This window comes from Rhea pennata, chromosome 6 (genome assembly GCF_028389875.1).
Source record: "Rhea pennata isolate bPtePen1 chromosome 6, bPtePen1.pri, whole genome shotgun sequence".
In the NCBI taxonomy this organism is placed as follows: Eukaryota; Metazoa; Chordata; class Aves; order Rheiformes; family Rheidae; genus Rhea; species Rhea pennata.
Genome location: NC_084668.1, coordinates 37,536,699 through 37,561,692, shown reverse-complemented (window position 1 = coordinate 37,561,692; position 24,994 = coordinate 37,536,699). Strand labels below are relative to the sequence as shown.

The 24,994-nt window shown below is 43.4% G+C and overlaps 1 protein-coding gene across 1 annotated transcript in view; it reads right to left on the bottom strand.

The window, feature by feature from the left end:
* CPS1 (carbamoyl-phosphate synthase 1) overlaps positions 1–24,994 on the bottom strand; it is a 94,152-nt gene that overhangs the window by 62,380 nt on the left and 6,778 nt on the right. Inside the window, exons 2-13 of the mRNA XM_062578995.1 lie at positions 22,564–22,673; positions 19,101–19,245; positions 17,526–17,615; positions 16,767–16,823; positions 13,587–13,679; positions 9,871–9,960; positions 8,629–8,757; positions 7,928–8,034; positions 7,372–7,513; positions 4,710–4,787; positions 3,019–3,117; positions 2,228–2,323 (exon numbers count right to left, since the gene is read on the bottom strand). Coding sequence (XP_062434979.1) covers positions 2,228–2,323; positions 3,019–3,117; positions 4,710–4,787; positions 7,372–7,513; positions 7,928–8,034; positions 8,629–8,757; positions 9,871–9,960; positions 13,587–13,679; positions 16,767–16,823; positions 17,526–17,615; positions 19,101–19,245; positions 22,564–22,673 — 1,236 coding nt within the window. The remainder of the gene's footprint in view (positions 1–2,227; positions 2,324–3,018; positions 3,118–4,709; positions 4,788–7,371; positions 7,514–7,927; positions 8,035–8,628; positions 8,758–9,870; positions 9,961–13,586; positions 13,680–16,766; positions 16,824–17,525; positions 17,616–19,100; positions 19,246–22,563; positions 22,674–24,994) is intronic.

Here is a 24,994-nt window from a genome sequence, read left to right as displayed (position 1 = left end):
CATTGGAGATCTTTGTCAAAACTTAATCAAAACAATGAATTAATAACACTCCAGGAGGGCTCTATTCCTCTTTTGGTATAATACCCACCTATATTCAGAACAGTTGGGAGAATCCCCAAAGCAAGTAAGCAAGAAGATATTTCACATGACCATGAGCCAGTCTCTGTTATCCACAGATGCTCTCAGGCCCTGCTGTTCAGGGGTTGTTCCTGCCTCTCATGAATATTCTTGCAAATACAAATCCACTGACCAGCGGAGGCCCAGCTCCTCAAGGGTTTTACTCTTAAAAAGAGGTACACACTTAACAGTATAGGACTAAATGCAAACAACAGCACTTGTCTTAAAATGCACTGGGGCCTAACAGACTAGGAAGAAGAGAAAGTAGCACAGTGAAGCAGAATGCCCAGCAGTAAGAATCGATATTGATTATTTAAAAGAAGAAAAGAAATAGAAAAGTCTAAGGGGAAAGAAATCTCTTTTGTCTCCTATTAACTGTCCCTGTTGTCTCCACGCTCTGCAGCTTTCCCTTGGCAGCCACTGGCCAAGTGCCTCCTCTCCTGCATAGAGCTGTAAATCACACTGCCAGAGGCAAGGTCAGGAAGAGCAAGTGCTGCCGCTGGAATGGCTGATGAGCCTGCAGATCAGAGCAGCTGGCTGATGGCCACAGGAAGGAAAAGGGCAGTGTGGAAGATCAAGCTGGAGAGATTTATCATTAGGAAAAAAAAAAAAAAAAAAAAAAAAAAAAAAAAAAAAACCCACTTTCTATTCCAGAAACTGGAGCTGAGTTTGAAGGACAAAAGAGAAAATGAAGGCAAGAGAGAGGCCTTCTCTCCAACTCTGTTATCTGTGCTCACCAACTCTGGCATCATCCACTCCTAATTCGTCCTTGTCTTCTTTACGATGTGGCTACTTCAAACTAGTAGCTAGCAATATCAACACAGAACACAAACAAAGCAAATGCAATACCAGATGTGTTGTAAGACTGAGATTCAACCCTGACCTACCTCAGATTTATTTTAAGATTACTCTAACTGACTTTTCCTGTTGCTAACTCCACAGTCAGCACAGGAACAGAGTGGGCCTGACTTAAGCAGGACTGGTTGCAGAACTGCTCACAATCTTCACCTTGTCTGAAAGAGGTTGCTGCATCTGTTCTGGATCTGTGACAGTTCTGCAAGCTCTCCTCCTTCACATGAGGTTAGACAACAATCACATCTTGCCACGCCACTGTTACGTTACCAACGGTAACCCTATTGCAGGAATACTGATGTCCTTCTGCCACCCCCTCTCCTAGCATGAGTTCTTCTCCTAGCAACCTTTCTAGAGGCTTTGTACTTTCGCAGCATGAAACAGCCAGAGCTGGAGATGAGCCTTTCCACATAAGGACCTAACTGCACTATGCATTCACTTGGGAATGGCATGCAGAAAACCCATGACACATGTTGACTATGCAGGGGGCTGCAAGTAAAACGTGCATCTCCTCAAAAGCATGCATTTCTCAGGCACATGCAGGAGTACACACGCACTTTTGCTCATGCCAGTAAGCATAAATACCTACAATCTTCAGAAAAGGAACAGCAAAAACTGGGCAGTAAGTTTACAGGACAAAATTCATCCCAAGGAACAATTTTTTTCATTTTTTCCTTTTAAAATTATGAATCTATTCTGGGAACAAAGGTTAGAATATATATGAATTTAAAAATTTTATCCTTTTTGTGTGTGTGTGTGTGTGTGTGTGTATATACGTATCTCACCCTTTACAAAAAGTATCTTGGTAAGAGGCTCAAAATCTTGTGCATGTTGGTCTTGATAGCAGTTAACAGTTCAGCCTTTTTCAATATTCTGCCTTGCAGTATGTCTGCATGCCACAAAAGTTTCAGTACTTTCAGCTCAGATGTTGCTGACCATATTCCTCTTCATTTACGTTCGTTCGACCAGAACACAGGACAATATGACAAGCCTAGAGTGACCAGTCACCCTTCACAAATAACAAACTGCTTTAAGACTGCAATGCAAACTCAAGGAAATTTCTCTCTGGTAGATAATTCTGAGTAGTTAACTCAGATCACTCAACCAAGAAATTCACAAACAGAAGAAAACAGATTTACCTACGGTCATTAATTCTCGCTAGCTTCCCCGCCTCAGTGACAGCTGGATGATCAGAGTTAAGTTACGAGAAGGGAAAGTAAAATTAAATTAGACTAACATTTTCAGAGTATCCTCTCACCTTCATGGCTTTCACAGCCTGGGATCCAGAGTAATCAAATTCCCCTGCCTGACCAATCGATAGACCCCCAGATCCTAGGAGGAGAACTTTGGAGACCTAGAAGTGCAAAATGGTATGAAACAGTCAGCATGTTTCCCACAGTGGTGGGAATGAACAGCCTGCGCAGCACAGAACAGCTTCAAATTACAAAACAAGTTCTAGAAGTGAAGAAGAGTCAGCTTCAAAAACACTGCAATTTTACTTCCAAGAATAGTTCTACTGAACCTCTCCCCTGCATAGCTGGTTAGAGAAATACATGACTTATGCATAAGGCATACAAAAAATGTGCTGATTGTATCATGTGCTTATAGACAACTATGCCTCAGTCTGGTTGCCCATGAAGTCCAGCTGCTTTCTAAGATAGTAAAACTGTATGAAATTCATCTCATACTAGGAATTCCAGACTTATTTGCTAAGCAACAGAGTATCAGTATTAAACTGCTGGCAAACTCTCACGGCCAGATTATTCCAGGGCACCTTATATGTGTTAGGAGGGCTCCTTTCTTGGGAGGACTACAAAGTAAAATATATGAAATGTCAGATCTTAAAACCTCCTCAAGTTAATAACACAACAAGAGAGACCTGATGACTATGAGATAGGTAGAAAGATCTAACGGTTTTTGTATGGGAAGCCTGTCTTTGTCATCCCCGGTAAGTTTTTCAGGCTATGTATTTTGCATCCTGGGCTCAGTAGGATTTAACAGTTTCTAGCCTAACTGACATGCAGGAATAACGAGTATCTGTACACTGACCTCCACTCTGGAAGCTGCCGCTCCAGCCTTGGGCAGGACCGAGGCAATGGTAGTGCCTTTCTCTTTCTTAACCAGTGACATAAATGAATCAAAGAGGAACTAGGAAAAACAAACACATGTATTTAATTCCCAAAGTAGAACTAAATAAATACCATGCAAAGAAGGACAAAACAGGCCACTGAAGAACTAAAGTCATCAGCTCTGCTCTGCTTCCTTTAGGATGTGTATTTACACCATCAGAGAAGACGGGGAACAAATCTGAAATCTATTTAATGACTTCTGACATACCTGACAAAGCGGCACTCAAGAAAGTGAGGTCGTATCAGGGAGAAAACACATATAAATCACGTTTGTGTGCTCTGCTCATATACAGCTGACAGTGTAATAAATGACTGTGCATTAAAAGTTAAAAATCAGAAGACCATACACTTAACTAGATCAAGGGAACTACATGGAATGAAGCCTGCTACTGAGCTGGGATCTGAATAGATGTATCTATATGTCAGTGGCACTAGATCGGTATTGTCCTCCAGAGGAGGCTCCAGAGCAGATGGGAGAAAACTTTTCTTCAGCTTCCATGTGCCTCCAGCCCACGCTGCCTGCCTCACAGCCAGCCAAGCACCAGGCACAGGAGGCAGCACGACCCTCACTGGCGTGCAGGCAGCCACAAGCAGCCAGGGGAGGCTCCAGCTGCACCCAGCTCTGAGCGTGCAAAGCTTCTGCCCATATGGCTCCTGAAGCTGGTTGCAGGCAATCACCTACAACTAGGAGTAAGAATAGATCCTGCAGGTCTGGCAGGATAGGCAAGATGTTTACCAAACCCATTCAAGCAGCTGAAGTGTGCCATGGCTGGGAAAACACATAGCTGAGGGTGAATTTAAAAGAATTCAAAAACACAAGTCAATCAGACTGGTACGAAACTTCTTGATATCTAGAGATTTACTTGTAGGCTTAATCAACAATATCAAATCAAGATTAAAATAAATCACTTCTAAGCATTCTTCAAGCTTGCTTTCTCAAGAAATGCTAAATAGTGTATTTACGTTCAGACATGCCTTCCCTGCCTTCCACATCCCCTGCTGCTGCTTAGTCATACTCTGTGACTACACAACCAGTTGCTATTGCTATAGAATTTGTGCAAAGTCACAGATGGGGGATTAAAATTTCATTTCACTTAGGAGAACAAGAGTGAGGAAGTGTGAATTCATTTACATAACTCTACAGCAATTATTATATTTGAAATTGGAACTAAAATGTATTAGAAAGTCAATGATTTTATTACAAAGCATCTGGTTGGTATTTTTTTTTTCTATAAGATAGATTCTTTTTCCTCTTACAACCACCTCAAGTACAAGAGATTTGAGCCTGATTCTGTGAAGGCTTAAACACTTCAATAACTTCCAACACACAAATAATCCCACCAGGACTCAAAGCATACAAGTCATATGAATGGAGTCACTGATCCAGAGCACACAGAAGTCAATAGACGCCTTGCTGCTCCTTATAATTAGCTACGGATCAAGCTAAGCAGGCACAAGCCCTTGCATGGCTATACTCTCTTTTAGAATCCTGACTTTTCTAAAAACAAGACTTAGGACAATCACAACATAAAGACTTTTCACCTTAGCTAATATATATCTATAGTCTACAAACCATCTCAAAGCAAACCCAGATCAATCCCCATACAGTACCTCTGTGTCTGTTGGCCCTGGACTTGCCTCTGGGTAGAACTGCGCTGTGAAAATTGGTTTGGTCTCGTGCATAATTCCCTGCAGAAATCAAAACAATTGTCTTAGACACCTCCTTGCTAACAGGCAAGAGAACAGAAAGCGAGTACTTACCCCTGTATGTACTAAAGGCCAGGGGACTGTGATTAATTTAGGGGCTGCCAAGTTGAAACTCATTTCATTCCCAGTCTTCAAACAACTTATCTGGTAAGTCAAAGAGCCTCTTGCTCTTTTGCTAACACTCCAAGTGTGAACCTGTGCAACACACCGGACTGCGTGGCTGAGAAGCAAAATGAAGGCATTGATGCCATTACATAGCAAACTCTATTATAAACTGTAAGAGCTTCACAGAGCAGATTTGCTAATCGCCTTCCAGAGTTAACACTGGACCAGGTGAAGAAGAAAAATGTACACAAGAAGACAACATCACCTTGAAGGCGGCTGTTATAGAACTGGTTTTACTGTCCTGATCTGGCTGGTTTTGTTGGAGGAGATATGAAATTTGCTCATGCTCTTTACTTCAGCCTTCCATAACTCACTTTAAATGCTGACACAGAGCCTCACCAATGTCTTCCTTCACCTATTTTCAGGCATGTGACAAAGCAGGACCACTGCTCTGGATGAACAATAGCTCTGAAGGATCTAAGGTGAAATGCTGCTTGAAGCTTCACTTGAAGCCAGGAGAATCAGACTGCTCATTTCTGTGGCCTGACAGCATCAAGCAGTATGGTCCACAGGGAAACAACCCTGCCACTGCCAATGGCCCCCGGTTCCAGATGCAGATGGAGAATTTCCACAAGATGGAATACATGAAAATACTTCTCTGATACAACTTGCTTCCCTATAAGGAGGGACAACAGAGTCCCAACAGCTGCTGTAGTGCAACAGCACCATTCAGAGTTGTAGGGTGGGATGCTGGAATAGGACAGGGATGAGAGATGAGTTCCTCACCACAGCTGATCCATTATGGTACAAGCTACTGCCCTCCGAGTGAAGAATGTCATCAGCCTGTCACATTTTCTCTAAATGTTCATGTTATTTCTAGTTACTTAAAAACACCTTTTAAAATATTCACTCCTTATCTTGTGAGGATTTGGAAACTTGTGTTGGTCCTGCCCAGCTGTGATTGGTCCAGTCAGGCCCAGGAAATGCCTCCTCTTTTCCAAGTAGAGGAACGCAACAAACTACACATGACAGCCCATCCAACCTTGTTCCTGTCTGTACATCCCATGCTAAACCAACATTGCTCCTTGTCCCTCTCCCACATACAGAGGACTTACGGAAGTTTAGGAGATTGATGCTGATTTGGTGCTGACAGATAGAGTCCTTTGCTTCAGCTGGTGATTGGAGGTAAGTATGATGGTGCTTCTGCATAAATCGGGTGATGACGTGAGACTTAAGTCCTTTGGATCTAGAAGCATGACGTTCTCTTCTGTGAGCTAAAGGACCATATCTGTCAGCACCAAATCCGCATCAATCATACTTACCATCATACTTACCTCCAGTCGCCAGCTAAAGCAAACATGAAAGGCCTGGGGATGGAAGGATTCAGTTTGTCAACACAGCCAAAGCAAACTCACTTCAAAAGTTGAGCCGAATAGTTGTACACTTTTTGGATTAAGATCTTGTTTGGTAACTTTTGTCTCTGTTTAGACAGGTCTGTACAGATAAAAACACCACCAAGTGGCAAACAACAAACTTGCTCTAAAAACATCAGCTGGAAGTTGCTGTTCCTGCAAAGCATAGCCAGAATATGCCAGAACAGCACTGTTCAACCTAAAAGACTCGATGCGGGGCACTTATACCAAATTATACAGAGGCATACTCCCACCAGGAAAATTAGTTTTAGAAACATCTCATTTTCAGTGCTATTCTGATAAATAACAAGACCTTACAGACTTGCACAGCAGCTAGGCTTAACGGTCAAGACTTAAAATGGGCAATTACAAAGCCTGAGATTTATCTGACTACCTGACCTTGTCAAATCTGAGCTATGGGATACCGTTTTCTTCCTATGTTTTTCCTTGTTCAGTTGTGAACCTCCGAAGGCAAGGCTTTTGGTTTTTGTTTTTGTTTTTTACATGGAAGACACATGACAAGAAGTCTCTATCATATCTTCTAAGTTGTTCTCAAGAGGCAACTACCCCTTTCTATTGATCATAGGAGGAAATTTAATTCCTGACCTTTAGTTTCTGGAATTCCATGTTAACAGACCAAATCAGACTGTAATAATTTTCCTTTTCTATGCTGGGCAAAATAGAAGCCAACACAAGACAGTAGCATAGATTAGTGTCCCTGTGGCACTAACTGTAAAGACAACGACAAAGGAGTGAGCACCACTACCAGCCGGGAAGTCACAGAAGTTATTAGTGCAGCTCTTCAAGGGAAATCATGAAGTCCTCGCCATGATCCAATATGCTGGGCTAGTATGAAGAACACTGACAATGGTTCACCCCTTTGGGGGCTGTAAGGCAAGTCCCCATAAAAGAGATAATCAGATCATCAAGTTTAATCCTGATGACTAGTTGCAACACTACAGCAAGCTTCCAGGGGATGAAATAAAGGGGAGATGGTCTTCACTCTCTAAAGGTTGTGATGTGTAGGTATCTAGAAAGCATGTGCTCACCTCATTTGTTTGATCATTGGCATTCACAAAAAGAGGTTTCCAGCCAGGTGGGAGGGTAGAGCTGTCAATGGCATAACCATGGTTCTGGGCAGTGATAACAGCCCGTCCATTCACCACACTCAGAACAGGCTGGTTCTGCCCTCTGAAAGAGAAGTGGGGAATGAAAGGGTCAGAGGACAGGGGAAGGAAGTGCAGAATGTGTTCAAACGCCACAGTTACAAACAGCTGATAGCCGTGGGGAAACCAACAGCAGTTCAGTAGCAGCTGTACAGTACTGGTAGCCACTCAAAACGATAAATCCTAGTAGAAACTTCATTATCCTTCAGTTTAATTGGGACAAGTTAGAACAAATACTTTCAAAGCATCCTCAAGAAAAGCAATGCACAACAACACAGCTTAAATTTAAGGTAAGGAAGATGTCTGGAATGAAGAAGTAATGTTACTGCCATACTAGCTCCTCGTAACGCAGTTCAGAAGCAAAGTATTGCCGCTCTGTGGCATTTTGCAATGCTGAGCCAGTGTGTGAGGGCTCTGAGAAGTTGCAGTGCTGCCGCACCTGTTGGCCATCTGCATCTTGTAGGAAGTAGCTCCAGCTGCTATTCCAGTGATTAGACTGCCCATGCTGATTCCAAACAACGGCTCCGGGCGATTGCTCTCCAGGACCTAAAATGAAAAGGTTTTCAAGAGGTACTGAAGTGCCTCTGTTCAGCAGCTCCAGCATAAACCCTGCAGTAAGCCCAGCTCTCCCGCAGTTCCCTCATAGCAGTCACATGGACCTGGGAAAAGACTGAAGTCAAGGTGGCAAAAGCATATGGAGGCAAGTTTCCTCTTCTCCATTTTAAATGGAAACCTCTGAGCATAGCTTGATGTCTCAAGTCTACTCATGGGGAAAGAACAATGGCAATTTGTATCAGTGCCATTTAGAGCATGACATTATTTCAAATGGAAGCAACCATGAAAACAGCGCTGCTCTTTCATAAGCTGACAGCGGTGCTGAATGGCCACAGGGTGCTTCAAGGCACTGGTAAGGTAATGGTGGTATTCACGCTCATATTCATTACTGTTTATCAGGGTCTGCGCAGCCCTATGGCAACCACTGGTCTGGAAACATAACTCTCAGCAGACAGAGATGAGGAATGTGGCAGACGCATGAAATGACTAAATGGTCCATAACACGTTAGTGAAACCAACTGTTTAGATTTCAGGCACATGAATAAATGAAAATAAGAAAATTGGCCTGTGGCTATTGCACTGTACCTTTCTAACATTCTGAATCACCTCTTGGGCCTTCATTGGATCCCCCGGGCCTCCAGAAATTAAAAGTCCATCATACTCCATGCTGGTGAAATCGTGGTCCCATGGAACCAAATGCACTTCTGCACCTCGCTGGGAGAGAAATAGAGGGGAACAAGCAATAGAGGGAGCAGTGGAACAAATGAATTTGAGTCTGGAGGCTGTTCCCATTCTCTGATGTCCCACAAAGGCTGAGATCAGATTTCAGCCTTTCATTATGGACATTAATAAGCCCTTCATTAGGGACATTTATGAGGCTTCTCTCTACTATCTGTCCAGATTACTTCCACAAAATGGTAAGAATTTAGTACTTTTTAATCTTACCAGTGTTTGTCAAGTTTGTCTGAAATTCACTAATGGAATCAAAAGCTACTAATTGGACACAAAAACGTACATACATAAAATGCATCCATTTTGTTCCCTCTTACACTGTGCACTCATTTTAACTGCTAACTTAGGGCCTCACAGCTTCCTTCTGTGACATGCTAGAAAAGAGTCCTGCACATCAAAAATGAGATGAACATTTACATGAATTAAAAGTGGAGATGAAGAAAAGCTATTCATCTAGAAAATGGGAGGACACCACCTTCATTCCTCCTACCTGGCCAGAAAAGCAAGGACCACTAAAGCTTCACTACAGGAAGTCATTTTCACGGAATCATAGAATTAAGTAATAAATTAAGCTGGAGAGAGCTCAGGAGGTAATCTGCTCCGATTCCTGCTCAAAGTAGGGCTAACTTCAACTTCAGATCAAGTTGTCAAGGACACTGCTTAGTTGAGTTTTGAACATCTCCAAGGATGGAGATTCCACAACTTTTCCGGGCCTCTGTGCCTCAGCCTTTCACAATCCTCACCGTCAAAAATAAGTTAATTTTTTTTTGCAATGTTTGTTCATCTGCAATGTTCATTTGTTCATTTGCAATGTTGTTCTTCTAAGTTCACCTTTCAGTTTTTCTCATGGCTGAAAGGCTGCTGTACGCTTACTCCCCACCTCAGGTACTATCTACGAAGCTCAGAAAACATTATCCAGTCCCCAGGAATCATCCCAAAATTGTATCCCATTTTAGGAGTTAAAATGCTGCTAGAATGACTATATTCCGGCAGAATGAAGGTCTAGTGAGCACACACTGGGTGTGGGGGACAGCCCACAGACAAGGCTCATACCACAGCAAAGCAGGAGATGCAGGATGTAAAGCACTCACCTACCTTTACCAGCAGACGGATAACGTTGTGCTTCAACCCACAGTCAACGGCTACCACTTTAATTGGATTCCCTCTACCATAGACTTTGATTACCTGTTGGTAAGATTAGAAAAAAGACAGACTTTGCTGTAAATTATATATTACCCTTCTCTAACACAGGGAGGATGGGTAGCAGAATGACTGTTGACTAACATGAAGCAACTGCTCCTTAACAATCTCTAGAAACGCCAGCCATTAATGCTTCTTTCATTTTCTATGAAAGTGGAAGCTTTAATGCTGCTCTATATATTAATTACAGCAGTAACAGCAATCCCTGAAAACATCAGATGTTTCCATAGCTAATGACAACAGCTTCTTTGCTGTGCTTCACCTCATTACCAGTGAAGTAGCAAGCAAATTCTCACAGATTTTTGAAGTCCAAGAGAAATGCCAGATATACTGGGAGAGAGTCTCTGCTGAAGAGAAGTCCTTCCGCCGATGCCAGTGGAGCAAGACCTCTTTGCACTGGCTAAAGATCCATCACATTTAAAGACTACTCTGACCCTCTGGTCACATTAAGATCAAAATATACCACATATATTTTCTATGATCTCTAGTGCATCACAGCAGTATAGACCAGTCATCTGCCATGTACACCACTGAGCATGACCCATGTTTATATGGCTCCGAGAGTTTTACGTGTCAGGCAATACCTCTCTTGGCACCTCCTCTTCCAGTTTCTGCCCCTTACCCAACTGTAGAATGTAAACTGCCATCATGGGCCATCTGCCTCAGTCCCAAATCTAGACCATCTTGCTTTGTACAGCCACTTGTCTACTGGTTCCAAACAAGGCTGCAAGATGGGGAAGTCAAATCACTACTGTATGTTATACAGGCCTTGACAATGAGCAGGCAAGGCACCTTTCTTCCTTCTTTAAAAAAGAACAAAACCAAAACCAAACCAAAAAAACACCCTGTGCTTACCCCAAGCTAAGCTTAGCTCCTGAAAGCTGATACTCCTGATTGTACTTCATCCAAAGTGGCTATTCTCTTGTTCAACACACCAGTGTTTTTGTTTTTTTTCTTTTAACACTAAATAACTCCTTTTTAACCAGCTTCCTCGGCACCTTGGTTGCTTGGGCCGCCTTATGAAGAGATGTTAAACTTCATGCTCGTTCTGCCTGGTGCTAGGTAACAAATAACCTTTTCACTGAAGGAATACCACCAACCAGAAAGAAAAGCATCTCCTCTATGGGGAGCCCAAGATGAAGTTTATTAGCAGGATATTACAACACCTCCCTTTGCATTATCCCAATTTAATCTTTGTTTGATCCTTTATCTTCAAAGATTGAGATCAAGAGATGTTTATGATGTGCGTGATAACACGTCCTGTGTGAGGACAGCTCTGCTCACCATCTGGAGTAACTGACTGCTGTGTCAGGAGCAAAGGAGGAAGAGATGGGACGCGGGGAGTTGCCTCCCTTCACAACAAGGTTGCAGACTGCAGCACACAAACCGCCAATGGTCCACAATCCTCCCCTGAGTGTACATGACTTACACTGAGCCAGTAGTTGTGACCACTGCTGTCACAACTCCTGCTGTGTAACGCTGAAAGCAGAGGTTGTATCAGAACATATCTGGTGGTTCACACATTGTAAGTAGGTGGCAACTTATTTATAGGTTGCTACAGTTCCTTTTTCAAGAACGAATGGAATTGAAATTCTGCTGAAACTCAGTCTTGACAGATCCCTCAAGGCTTCTAATATGACTCATGCTGTCCTTGATAAGCAAATACGACAACACCTTCACGGTCACCAATACAAAAATGGATTTTTTTTCCATGGTGGAACTGACAACAATATGGTTCTTCTTCCACCTGCTGCCCTCTGGCTTCTGGGAACTGGGCTTCAAAAGTATCAAGGGAACTGAGCTGCTAAGTTCTCACTGAAAGCAACTGATACTGTGTGCCAGAGTCCCTTAAGAAAAATTCACCTTCCTTTTTAAAAGGGCTTTAAGAGAGCCCTCAGTTCCTGACAGCATCCACACTTGAAGATCTATGAAAAACTATGAAGTAAAGATCACCCTCAAGGGGTCTCCTTGATTGTTCTAATTGCCAGAGGGAAGAAAACTGCTTGAGTTATTTTAATCACTTTTATCTCAGAACTTTCCTCTGTCCAATTATTTACACTGTGATTTGTTAACATATTTCCTTCAGCAGCGAGACTGATTTTAGATGTTGTTCTCTTCACATCCATTCCCCATACCACTTCTCATATTCATGCTGCCTCTGAATCGCAGAGCACTGACCCCGGCATTTGGCCAGAATTATGTATAGCCAGGAAACCAGACTGGGAACTGGATCAGGGACCTATTAAGTATGTTCCTTCCAAAGCCAAAGGATTTCCCTCATCTGCTTACTGCACAGTCTATAAACAAACATAAAGAATTTGAGTCTAAAACTGGCTGAAAATATGATGTGGGAAGGCTGCAAGCAAATAGTCATTGAGAAGAAAAACTCTGGAATGAAAAGAGTACAGCGGACTGCGTGTCCAGACAGAAGTGACCTAGTAGCTTCAAACGCTTCAACACCTCTTGTCTGGTGGGACCCAGACCATCACATACACCAAAATAAGTCTCTGCTGAAAGTTCCTCCAAAACATCGGCAACTTTCTACATTCTCCCACCTTTAGCAAATACAGCCTACACCACCGGCATCTGGGGGTGGGGGTTATCAATCAGTCACTTCTAACGTATAATCAGTCACTTCTAACGTATAATTGACAAACAGATTCCTGTTTGGTAACAGATAGATTATCATGTCCAGTAATTACCAACACTGAACAGCTTACTTCATTGTCAGCTTTATTTGTGATGTTGCTTTTTACGCCTATAAAATGAAGTTATAAACATAACGAGATCACGAAAGCTCTGTTAATCTTACTGTATCCCCTTTTTAGATGCTACTTGCAATGTCTTTAGAGTAATTCTCTCTTAGTAATTGCAGAGTTTAGCATCAGCAACCTTACCTATTGCTGACTTACTGCTGAAAATGGCTCCGCCTGCATCTTGTAATCATACATCATAAAAATCTCAATCAGCAATTGCCATCCTTCCGCACAGCAACAAGGCTCTGACTCGAAATACAGTGGAGGCCTTGGCATGAGTTGGTGAGATTCCCAAGGCTGAAATCTGCAAGGCAGCCTACGGAGTCAGATGGCTCCAGGCAGCTAGTCGCCCATGTAAAGCCAAGTGTGGACACAGGCTGCACTTCAAACTCCCACTTGCTCAATGCCCATTCTGCTCACGACTGTTTCTCACTTATGCCACTAACACACCAGCTCATGTGGGGAAAAGTACCCAAGCAACCACTGGCAGAGCCCCATTGATCTTAAAGATCCTAACGAGGGAACGAATGGTCCTATGATGACAGCAAAAGTCTACACCTGCACTTTCCAGAACACAGCATACATCATCCAGTGTGCCATATGCCTTCATGGTAACCATGTAAGTGAAACTAAGCAACTACTGTGCACCAAAACAAGTCAGCCCAGATTACTGATAAGACAGGGATTCCAGGAAGACGATGTTATGGTCACACTCCTTTAAAGGTCTAAAAAGGTACATAGTTTAGAAAAGGTCCCCAAACTGTTTGTTTGGGCAAAATAGACAACTTGTTGTGCAAATGGGAAGCAGTTAATATTCAAAGCATGCAGCATTGGGACTACAGAAGAAGTTCTCACCTTGGTTGACACTTCTGCAATTAAGTTCTGCTTATTTGGGTCTGCAAACTCCACAGGCTGACCTTCAAATTCAATCTTCCCAAGTACAGTGCCCTGTGGAAATACAACAGTAAACAGCTAAGCATGAGCAAAGAAGTAGCTGTGAATACTATGGCAGGTGATGACAAGCAGAGGAACTAGAACAGCTGCTTGGAGATGGTTTCTTGACAGCTTATAACCACTTTCTGCAACTTCAGAAGTTTATAAGCTTTCCTTGGTATCAAAAAGCTGTTTAAACAGCCTCCACTTGGGGAAGAGGCACTGCCAGCAGTAAAACCTGTTAATAGGCAGTTTGGCAAGCTGTCTAGTGACAGTAAAATGGGTTGTCTTCCAGGGGGATCAAAATTCAGCTCCCCAAATCCCTGTTTTGTAAGTCTGGGAGCAATCCACAAGGCAGCTTGCAGCTTTTTGGCTTGGAAGCCTTCTGTGAGGTCTTCCACCACCCACTGCGGGTACCTGAAAGGCAGCAGAGCCACTGTAAAGAAAAGCTGTGTGGGAGGCAGGTCAGCACAGCTGTTTTCTGAATGAGCTATTAAAAAAAAAAAAAAAAAAAAGTTACCTCCAGTAAGCTCTGCTCTTTGCTGCTCTTACCACCCACAGAAGCCAGCAGTTGCCAGCATGTCCTCCTCCATCTTTTGCCCATTAAACTGCTCAGTGGAAATTCCCCATTTTGGCTTTGCCCCACTCCTAAATCAAGTGAATTAACCTTGGATTAACTACTTCAACAGTGGGACAAGGCAGGCAATAAAAAACTTTTCAAGGATGGGAAGGGGAAAGTGAAACAGCTAAGTCAGTGGTTGCTGATCACCTTTTCAATACATCACACTGCAATGATAAAAACATGTTAAATGCAGCTTGCCCTGTGGATATCACACTAACATACACACTGGGACAGTTCATGGGTTCACTGATACCTCCATGAGTAATATGTACTGCCTGCAAACTGGTTCACTGACCTCAGCAAGACAGAACTTAGAAAGTTTCCTTTATTGGCAGCACCAAACGAGGCAACAATGCTGCAGGCCTGGTGATCTACGTGAAGTATCATCCAGGTTGCAGCTACCACCACTGCCCAGAAAGAAAGCAGAAGATTCATGGAAGGAAGGCTAGTTGGAGCTAGAAGGAGCCAGTGCAGAGGAAAAGAAACAGCATGCTCCAAAGCATCTGGTTATGACTCTGGGAAGGAATTATTCCCTTCTTACGGTAATATTCTTACCCTAAACTGGTGCTTGTCTCAAATATCCTTACTACTTCCCTAAGGCAAGAAAGACCCAGGATATAACATTGTCATTATGTGCTACTAGGGTTAAGTTTTAAAGGCAGAGTTTTGCTCTTAACTGTGGCTGACACCCTACCTCCCCTTGAAGCCAGCCCAACAAAAGCTGATGACAAAGCCCTCGCCAACTCCCAAGCACTCTGTGGCTTACCTTGACACTGGGTTACTCAGTGAAATGGTACCTCGCATCTACCTCTAGAATCTGATTTAACAAGTTACTGCTCATTTATGCATTTATCACAATTAAGCCCAGTTCTCACACGCCCTCCCCCCCATTTATAAAAGGGCAGGGAGTGAAATATCAGGGTTTCCCTCTGCGCCCCTCCCCCCCCCCCAAAAAAAACACACTGATTGAGAAGACTGAGGGAAAAGGTTACATTGTGCATCATTTTAAAAAACCATAAACCAACACCACTAGAATCCCAGTATCATAGAATCAGTAAGGTTGGAAGGGACCTCTAGAAATCATCTAGTCCAATCCCCCTGCTCAGCAGGGTCACCTAGAGCATGTTAAACAGGGCTGCATCCAGGTGGGCCTTGAAGATCTCCAGAGAAGGAGACTCCACAACCTCTCTGGGCAACCTGCTCCAGTGCCCTGTCACTCTGACAGTGAAGAAATTCCCCCTCACGTTCAGGCAGAGCCTCCTGTGGTTCAGTTTTTGCCCGTTGCCTCTTGTCCTGTCACACAGGACAACTGAAAAGAGTTTGTCCCCATCACCTTGACACCCTCCCTTCAGGCACTTAGGCACCTTGATAAGATCCCCCTTCAGTCTTCTCCTCCCCAGGCTGAAGAGGCCCAGCTCCTGCAGCCGTTCCTCATAGGGCAGGTGCTCCAGCCCTCTGAGCATCTTCATAGCCCTGCGCTGGACTCTCTCTCTATATATATAATGTGCCTTACTGCCATACACTGTCTGCTAAGCTACTGGATAAATATTGAAAGTATATTTACTTTGGGTGAAAGGAATGATGATCCATTAAATGGCATCTATCAAGAAAGCAGAAAATGTACTGCCATTTGCCATTGAACCAAACATTGTAGTGCATTTGTCTGCTGTTTAAGAGCCAGACAACCTCCCACCTTCCCATAAGAATTCACTTCTGCATATATTCTTCTATTCAAACTGGGTCATTCATATTTTATTCCACAAAATGAATGAGGGTGTGGGTTTGGACTGCAGATTGCAAATTGATCATCTAAACAAAATGGAAAAGAGCTTCTTCAAATAATCTATTACAAAAGAAGAACCCCAGAGGCACAACAATTTATATTCAGAGTGGCTTTGATCGCTGTTTTAGTCAATGTAAAATGTACCTTAACATTAACCCCCATTCAGTAACATAATCCTGCACATGTCCTTCAATTGTCAGCTCTCAGGAACCAGAAAAAAATAATGACTATTAAAAAATAACTTGCTTCAGGCAAGGAAAATTGGCCTGAGTTAGTAATCCAGTTTAGGTCAATGTAAGCATTCCTTTATGTCTCTAGGGAGCAGAGGAGTTTCTGCTGAACAGAGCTGGTTCTGCCTACAAACTAATGTGCACAAAATCCCACAGAAGCATTGCTGCCTCTCTGAGTGTCTGCACATCTAGCTGACGCCTGTCACTTAAATCAGCTTGTGCTGGCTCACATACATAGAAGAGGAAACCTGGAACAGAGCCAAGGAGAGGGAGATCCGTGGGATGTAAACAGTGCCACAGCCGTACACAAGACACAGAGCCTTTGGAAGAGCATGAGCATCTGAGCAGCACCTTGAGGTCAAGGCAACCCAGCAGCTACTACTGCTACCCCAGTCACCTGCGATGTCAGAAAAAGGGTCCAGTAATGACCAGTTTAATGTACCTCAAGCAAGGGAAGGGGATCATACCTTGTCTCTAATTAATTTGGATAGCATTCTGGTGTCAATCCCATACAGAGCAGGCACCTAAAGGAAACATTAGAGAAGAGCAAGTTGGAGAACAAGCAGTTCAGACCGAGGAACTGAGCAGCCAAGATCACTTTGCTCACAAAAGCACATCCTTGGTTAGGGAGCACTAGCTCTTAGCAGCTTTACTACCTATTATTTTTTTTCCCCGCACACTTGTCCCTATTCTCACTCATAAATAGATTTCTTCTCAAAATCTTCTAGTTTCTGCACTAAAAAGCATAGGTGAAAAAAAGAAAAAAGTTAACGTGACAAATCCCTACCTCATTTCTGAGCCCCATTTTGCCTTATTTCCCCTAACCTCTCCCAGTTGCGTATATCAGCAGCACTCTACTGACACATCCTTGATTCCCTTGCCTTCAAGACAACGGGGTTTTGGGAACAAACATCTTTTGAGGTTATGACTGTGGCAACCACTAGGAACAGCACTACTGATGAGAGAATGTAACCTAATGTGGACGATTTTTATAAAGATATCCCCCATTTAATTAACATTTCTGCTGAACAGATCTTGGAAATAACTTTGTATTTTGAAAAAGAAAAATGAAGAACTAGAACTAGCAAACACAGGATGAGCCCAGTACAGACTGGTAAAGGCATCGGAGGAGAAGAGTAGTTACCAGCACAAGGCCAGCAGTTCTTTCCCCTACTCCCATCCATACAGGTCTGTTCCCATAATGCAGTTACCTCTGGCTCTCTCACCTTTTCTTCCTGCAACCACTCTCCCAGGCTCCGAGCAGCCTGCCAGTGACTATATTCATTACTGTAATCCAACACAACCAAACCTGAAGCCTGCAGAGAGAAGAAATGGCATTTTACACTGAAGGTTCACGCTCTACTTGTCCTCTACCTTCCAGGTTTTCACTTCTCATCCACTGCAAGTCATATCATGGACGAGAACCTAGGATAAACAGACCATTCTCTGACCTGGTGGCTGTTTTCATACAATGAAAAGAAAGTAATACTCGTTCCTCACAGTGGAAGTGCATAGAACAAGTAACTGGCAAATACAAACGTTTCCATGCTCTGTCATGATCCTACCTGGGTCATTTTAGTTGAAAATTCATAAAAGAATTTGGCTTCCAGGTAAGCAAAGCTGCAAATTTGCTTGAACTGAGAAAACATGCCCTGTTTTCTTTTTGGGGGGAAGGGGGGATTTTTTTTTTTTTTTTTTTTTTTTTTAAGAAAGCTTTTCATTTTTAAGTGGCATTTCTTTTCAAAAGGCAACTCCACTTCCATTGTTAGCAGCTTATAGAGGAGTCATTTCACCTCAGGACAGATAAAGCATTTCACTGGCACTGGAGTTACTTGATTATGTTTCATTTTTCAGTACTGCCACTACCACATGGATACACTCCTGCTCCTAGCCAATGCAAAGGGATGCCTAGAAAGCACACAGACTTTCCCTCTTCTTTGTGGCCACTTCATACATTGGGCCATCAAAGATGGCCTTACAGTGCAGAAATGGGCTTCTCGGTTGCTTTGACATGCTGCTCTTTTGGAACACACTTACCAGCATTAACTTTTGATCTTTACCTAAATTTCCCCTGTTGTTCCTTTATTCTTACTCAGGAAAAAAAGTTACATCCTTCCTCCAGCATAAAAAATCTCTCCTGGAATGTTTGTTCATCCAGTACAATACTACACCCCACTACACTGATAATTTTTAATGACAGAATGGGCCAGAATACCATATGGCTTCCTTTAATTTATTATATGCTACCAGTTGGGTCAGGGAAGACTGTACAGACCAGAGACATGATTCAGTCCCTCAAGAGAAGCCTAGCTGGGACAGCACAGGTTCCAGTACAGCCTAAGTATTGGTTCCTGCACTAGCAAGTACCACGTTCTGCACACAACCGCCACCTCCCCTGTGTGTGACAGTGTAGGTACACAGAGAAAAATCTATGCACACAGGAGCTTCTCTGGCATTTATTTCTCTGTGGCAGCCAGTCCTGGGCAGACACAGACTTATCTTATTGGGAAGGGAATGTGAAAAAAAAGCCATCCAGGACAGCAGTTCACAAAATGTGCCCTGTGTATCACTAATAGGACATTACTTTCAGATAGCACATAGTCTGGTATAGAAAGCAAGTCAGTATCTGCTGCCACCATTCCTGCAGAGGTCAATACCCAGAAGAAAAACAAATAAAAAAGTTAAGAATTGTTGATTCCTTTCCATTTCTATGAGGCTGAAATTTTTTGATGCACAGATGCAAAAGCCCAACTTTCTAGCGCCCCCTCCACCCCAATCCCCACGATCAACTCTGGTGTTACCTTGATTCCATCAGACTCTAAAAACCTCCTGAGGCCCATTTCGTCCAAAGCAGCTGTGTCAGGCACTCCACCATTCCCAATTATGGGGTTAGCTAGTGTAAGAATCTGTCCTTTGTAGCTGGGATCTGTCAAGGCTTCAGTGTATCTAGGTCAATAAGCAATAGAAAGGTGAGAGGAAAACGAGAGAGCAAATAAATAAATATAAGATAGACCTGAATTTCCATAGGACAAAAGACAGAAACAGTGTTTATGTGGAAAAAATGCAACTATGTTCAAGCACCTGCCTGAATTTTCTCCCCAATAAGGGCTGATCTAGAAACGTGATGAAATATGTTACTGTAATGGATGCTCGAACCTAAGATTTTGGGGAAATCAAATCTAAGATTTTGCAAAACCTCCTGTATCAGTTCTGGATCCAGCAGATCCATTCTCACTTTCAACCCCAAGCAGGGTGACAGGGTAATTCTGGTCTGCCTACCCACACCTCTATTCTGCGGCTTCAGATTAGTAAATAGGCCTTCACTTTCTGTTGCATACTGCAAGCTGTTAAAACAATTGCTGTTTTTCAACCCCAAAGCAGCTGCAATTCAGCAACTGATGAAGTTATCTACACCAATATTTAGCCAAACACATTGAGACACTCCAAGATGAATCTGCCCTATATAGAAGATAATTTATTATTGTCATCATTGTTTAAATAGTACATAACTAGCTACTCCAACCACCTACCAGATATCAGCAAGTCACAAGAAACATTTTTATGGAACATGAATTGCTGCCAGAAGATTAATTGTCAAATATTGGGAAAATCTTTACAAAACCCAGAATGGTTGCAGGCAGATACAGACAACGCAGTACAGCAGCCAGCTCTGAGAACTGATGTGTCAAATGAACAATGGCCACGAAATATTTCCACATAGGCCTCTCCTTATGTTCAAACCTATATTTCCTGCCACAGGGTAAACATCCACACTAGGTGCAGTGTGATTGCAGTAAGCACATGGCACATGTACATTTGGCATCTTTTTCTCCTTCCCAGTCAACTGGTTAAGCGTCCAATAAAAAAAAAAAAAAAAAAAAAAAAAAAAAAAAACACTCTTTGTTAACGACAAAGCTAATGTAATTAACCTTTGCATGTTATTTGTAATCAGCAAACAAGGACAAAGAGCCACTGGGCTTGGCTGAGGTACAGAGGCATAGCTCTGCATTGGGACATAATGCTCTTTAAGCAGGCACGATGCCTCGCGGAGCATATAGAAGCAGAAGCTCCACAGACGCTGCAAGGTCCAGTCCTCTCTGTGCCTGCCCAAAGCCCTGACTAAGTTCAGGAAATTCCTGTCAATCACTTCTCTTACCAGAATATCATGGGAAACACATGCAGACATACTGGAAGCAAATGTATTTATTGAGCTAATTGAAATATGGAAACATTTCAGGGGCTTTAATTCTTTGTTAACTGAGAAACTCATCCCCTCCTTTTTTCTTCCATTCCAAACAGATGGCTGCAACACTAGGGTTTGGGGTGTTGTTTTGGGGGGATTTTTTTGAGTAAATGTTTCCAAGAAGTTCATCCTAGCACATTTTTTAATGAAATTTCAACATGCTACACCTAAAATGGTGCTCTCTGCCCTCTATCCTAGAGCAATTAGACAACATTTCAGCTGGCTTCAGCTACTTCAAACTCAAAAGCTCTAAATACATGAAGCACTTTGCCTCCCTATTCTACAACATGAATCAGAGTGTGGGAGTCCAGATGAGGAGACAAGGTACAGGACAACATATTAATTGTCGCACCACAGAGGTCATTCTGACCCCACTCAGGGTCTAGAAACAGCAAGGTCACTGAAAGCAATACTCTGTGGCTTAAAACCTGCCATGGCAAAAAACATCCCTTTACTAGCCTCTTGCTCCCTGTATGGACAAAGAGCTATAGGCCCAAACAGGCTGCAGAAGGCCGCAACCTTGCCAAAGCACCTCCTCCACGCAGGCACTTAGCCCCTTGCTGTGTCAATGAAAGCCTTTAGCTGGGTTCCTTCAGACACAATGCCTTGCTCAGCAGCTCCAGGCAGAGCTGCAGCATTTCTTTAACTGGGCAGCAGCCTCTGGACTAGCAGCTGTTTTTCCTATGATCTGCAACGACGACGCTGCAAACTCTCCTCCTCCTCCCCAAATCAATCAAGGTTAAGTTTCTGGCGACTGCACTGAAGATAGAACCTTAAGCTTCGCATGTTCCTTCCATCCCCATATGCTCCACAGAGCAAAACAGTTCTCCCTTCTCACACACACCCTCTCCAAATCACCAGAAAATGAGCAAACAGCTTCTGCTGCCACACTAACATGTGGAAGGGAAATTAATCCATCAGGCCCTGCCTGACTTTTGTGACGTGACAAGATTTATTGCCCATAATCTATCACAGAGAAGAGAACTCTGCTGCCCTCCATCATTCTGATCTATATTAAACAGTTGTTTGCTGGCAGGTATATTAACACAGCAAGTAATTAGTGCTGTCAAAACGCTTAAATAATTGGCTACTAATGCAAAACTTTGCAAACAGATTCCCCTCTGCAGCAATTTAACATTCTTACCAACAGGACCATTTAAAAACTCATCCTGTGGGTACTGGTTTCTCAAAGGGAGAGCAGAATTTGGAGAGCACAAGACTGCTGGGCAAGGACAGCTATGAAAGACTGCAGGCAAAGCTCAAGAACCAACCTCAGAGCTGTCTCACCTCCCCAGGAACATGTCCTTCTCACCAAAGACCTCATTCCTCTGGTCAGATTTTCTCTACTCAGAACAATTCACCAGGAGGATTTGCAGCTTTTGGCTGCTGTCCTAAGCCAGCCATAAGCTTCACCACTCAGGACGACACTGGAGTCATGCTAGGTTAGGCAATTCGACTCTCTCCTTTAGCTGGAAGGGGCACAGAGTTCAAAAGCTTTCTGAACTGTGGTATGAGCCACCACATGTCATACAGGAGAACCCAACCTGAGAACCTCCAGATTTAAAAATTTTGCACTCAGATACCAAGTTCTACTGCCCAGGAGGCTACAGATGTTTCATACTCCGTATTTGACCCAGAAATTGGAGGGACATCACAGAAATTTTCCTGAGATTCTTACTGTCCTGTTCCTGTAAGCCACTGAGCAGTTCCTCTGCTCTAAATCAGCAGTGTCTGCATTTCAATTGGATCTCTACATACCTCACTACCATGGTGTTAGTCATATCAATCTTTAAAGTTGTCCACCATCACAAGTCCTCTCTATGACACAAAAGGACTAACTGAAGTCTCTTCATTAACTCATTCCCTCTCTATATCCTTAGAGTGCAGTGCTTCTGTAAAGAACACCCCACGGGCTTCAATAAGCACCCTATGGAAAAAGCAGCTGCTCTACCATCTCCCTCCCACTATAACGTACTCCAAGAATAGTTTGCTTCCTTAAACCTTGTTTGCTTTTACCTTACCCCGCAAGACCAGTGTTGAACACAACTTCTCCTGCTGTGGAGGATGGATAGCCAAAAGAATAGCCCTTCATCTTCATTCCATCTTCCAGAACCAAGTTTGCTGTCTGCGCCTAGAGAAAGGTACATGAAGAGACTCAAATGCAGGAGGAAAAGGCTTGATGTTTACACAGGTAACACCTAGTCCTAGGTACACCTAGGACACATGCCTCCCATGCCTTGTGTTATGCCCCTCTCTTCTCCCCAGCCACCAAAAAAATAAGTGCATGCTTAACTGGACTGGTGTCAAAAACTAAAATTCTAAATGTAGGCCTATTCCCCTGTCAGACAGGGAAAGAGAGAAACTCACGGATCAGACAGACATTCGTGGTCTCAGTTATCTCAGGGAGAGGCATAAGTTGTCCTGAAAGAGGTAAGCATGGAATAAGCAGCCTAGAGGGAAACATCCTACAAAGCAGTAGCTGTTTCAGCGAGCGTTTAGGAGAGCCGAATCGCACCCACGAGGAGGGAAGCTAGCCTCCTGTGGTATCTGCCGTAACATGACAGCCCTAAGAAAGCAGCGTTGCTGTTAGAGGAGGGTGGAAGCTGAAGGCAGAAGCAGCTTTTGCTTTTTGCTAATCAACATGAGATCCCACACCATGAGAGCAGATGCAGGTATACCGCATGAATTTAAAATGCTCTTATACAGCAGGTTAATAAAACCCTCTCCACATCATGCTCCTGGTTCGTTTCCTTTCAGCAAGCTCACACCAACAGAGAGGAACGATCACTTTAATCAATCTGCAGTTCTTTTTCTCCCTCAGGGACTCTACTGTCCCAAGCAGAGCACTGTGGCTGTCACCTCGTGTACAGCTCTGTCACATAGCCCAAAGTGGCAGATGTGGGGAGGGCTAGTCAGCACACACCCCCAGCTCCAGGCAGTAGAATCTTTGCTGAGCAGGGTGCTGTGGACCTGCAATCACCGCCTTCCCCCTTTGATGGGTCTTCTTCCATCCAAGAGCAGGGCAATGCCCACTACAAGAACCCACCTCAACCGCATGTCTGTGCCACCGCTTTGGCAACAGGGATCTTGCTGAGTTTCACAACACCTTCTCCTAACAGACATGCCAGCTCCAGCCCACACTGCAGGCTGTGGGCAACTCTAAACCTGGTACTGAGCCTGTCATCATTAGCCTGGCTCAGGCCTCTTAAAAAAAAAACCACCTCCAATATTTGTAGTTTAGGTCTGTGTGCAGCAGCCATCAGCTGCACTCCCACCTCAGCAGTCTGACTATCAAACCCAGGCTTTCTGCAGAGACAGCCTGGGTTGCACCTTGATTTATGGTCACAAATGCCATTCACCCGCAGATCTCCCAGCAGAGCACAGACACAAGCCTCAGTTCCCCCTTCTTCTGCCCCTCTGGGTAGACAGCAAATAGAACGAATGCTCCTGAGATGCTAGCAACCTCCTTGCTGCCGTTTTCCCATGGCTTCAGAAGGGACATTCCTGCAGGCAAATGCGAAATGGAGGATCTATTATAGACTTAGCACTAGGTTCAGCTGAGGAAAACAGGACACAAAGTGAGATTTTACAAAAGTCATTGAAGGAGTCAATGGCGCAGCTAGCTCTTCACTTATACCAGACTAACATAACAGTTTTTGCCTGATTTAGAAATTAAATCTTTCTTAGCCTATCCAGGAGCTGGATGAGAAACCACCTGGGAAGTCCAGTTTCCACTAAAAGATGACCAGTAAATAGGCAGAAAGAGAATGAGTTGGGAGATTCATTCAGGCACCAGAATCACCAGCAACCAACAGGGAAAGAGAAAAGGCAAAGCTGGAAGTAGATTTGCCAGTGACTTTAAGCATTTAATAGGGGATTGAAATGTGGAAGATGAACCCTTTGCACCCTAAGAAACTTCTACTTCTGGAACAAAAGTGGGGCTGCCTCCTGGGCCTGGAGCTGCAGTCACTGAGCAAATGCCACTGCAGAAACCTCACCAGTCTAAGCCAGAGAAAATGTGCCAAGCTGGTCCACCAAGCAGAAGTTCTCAGCATATCTTACAATTCGATTAAAAAAAAAAAAACACAGAAGAATTCTTCATACTGGGATTTTTAGAGAAGAACCAAGATCAATTTGTTGCAGCAAGGAGCAGAAGAGCTATTTTCCATTAGCTGTAAATGAGATGAACAATCACAGTGAGGAGAAATTTCATTCCCAGAATTGAACATTTTGTAACAATCATGGCAGACATTCATCTAGAGCTTCTCTGCAGTTATAAATACTGTGCCGATCAATTACTAATGTACTGCAAAATACACTAAAAACCAAACCACACTGCGAAGTAATTGAATTCTGTGTATCTGGGATGGCTTTAGCCTTGCATTTTTTCCTCATTAGCATCAAACATCCAGTCAGTCTCAACAGGTTTAGCCATCATTTCTGAGCCTCTCC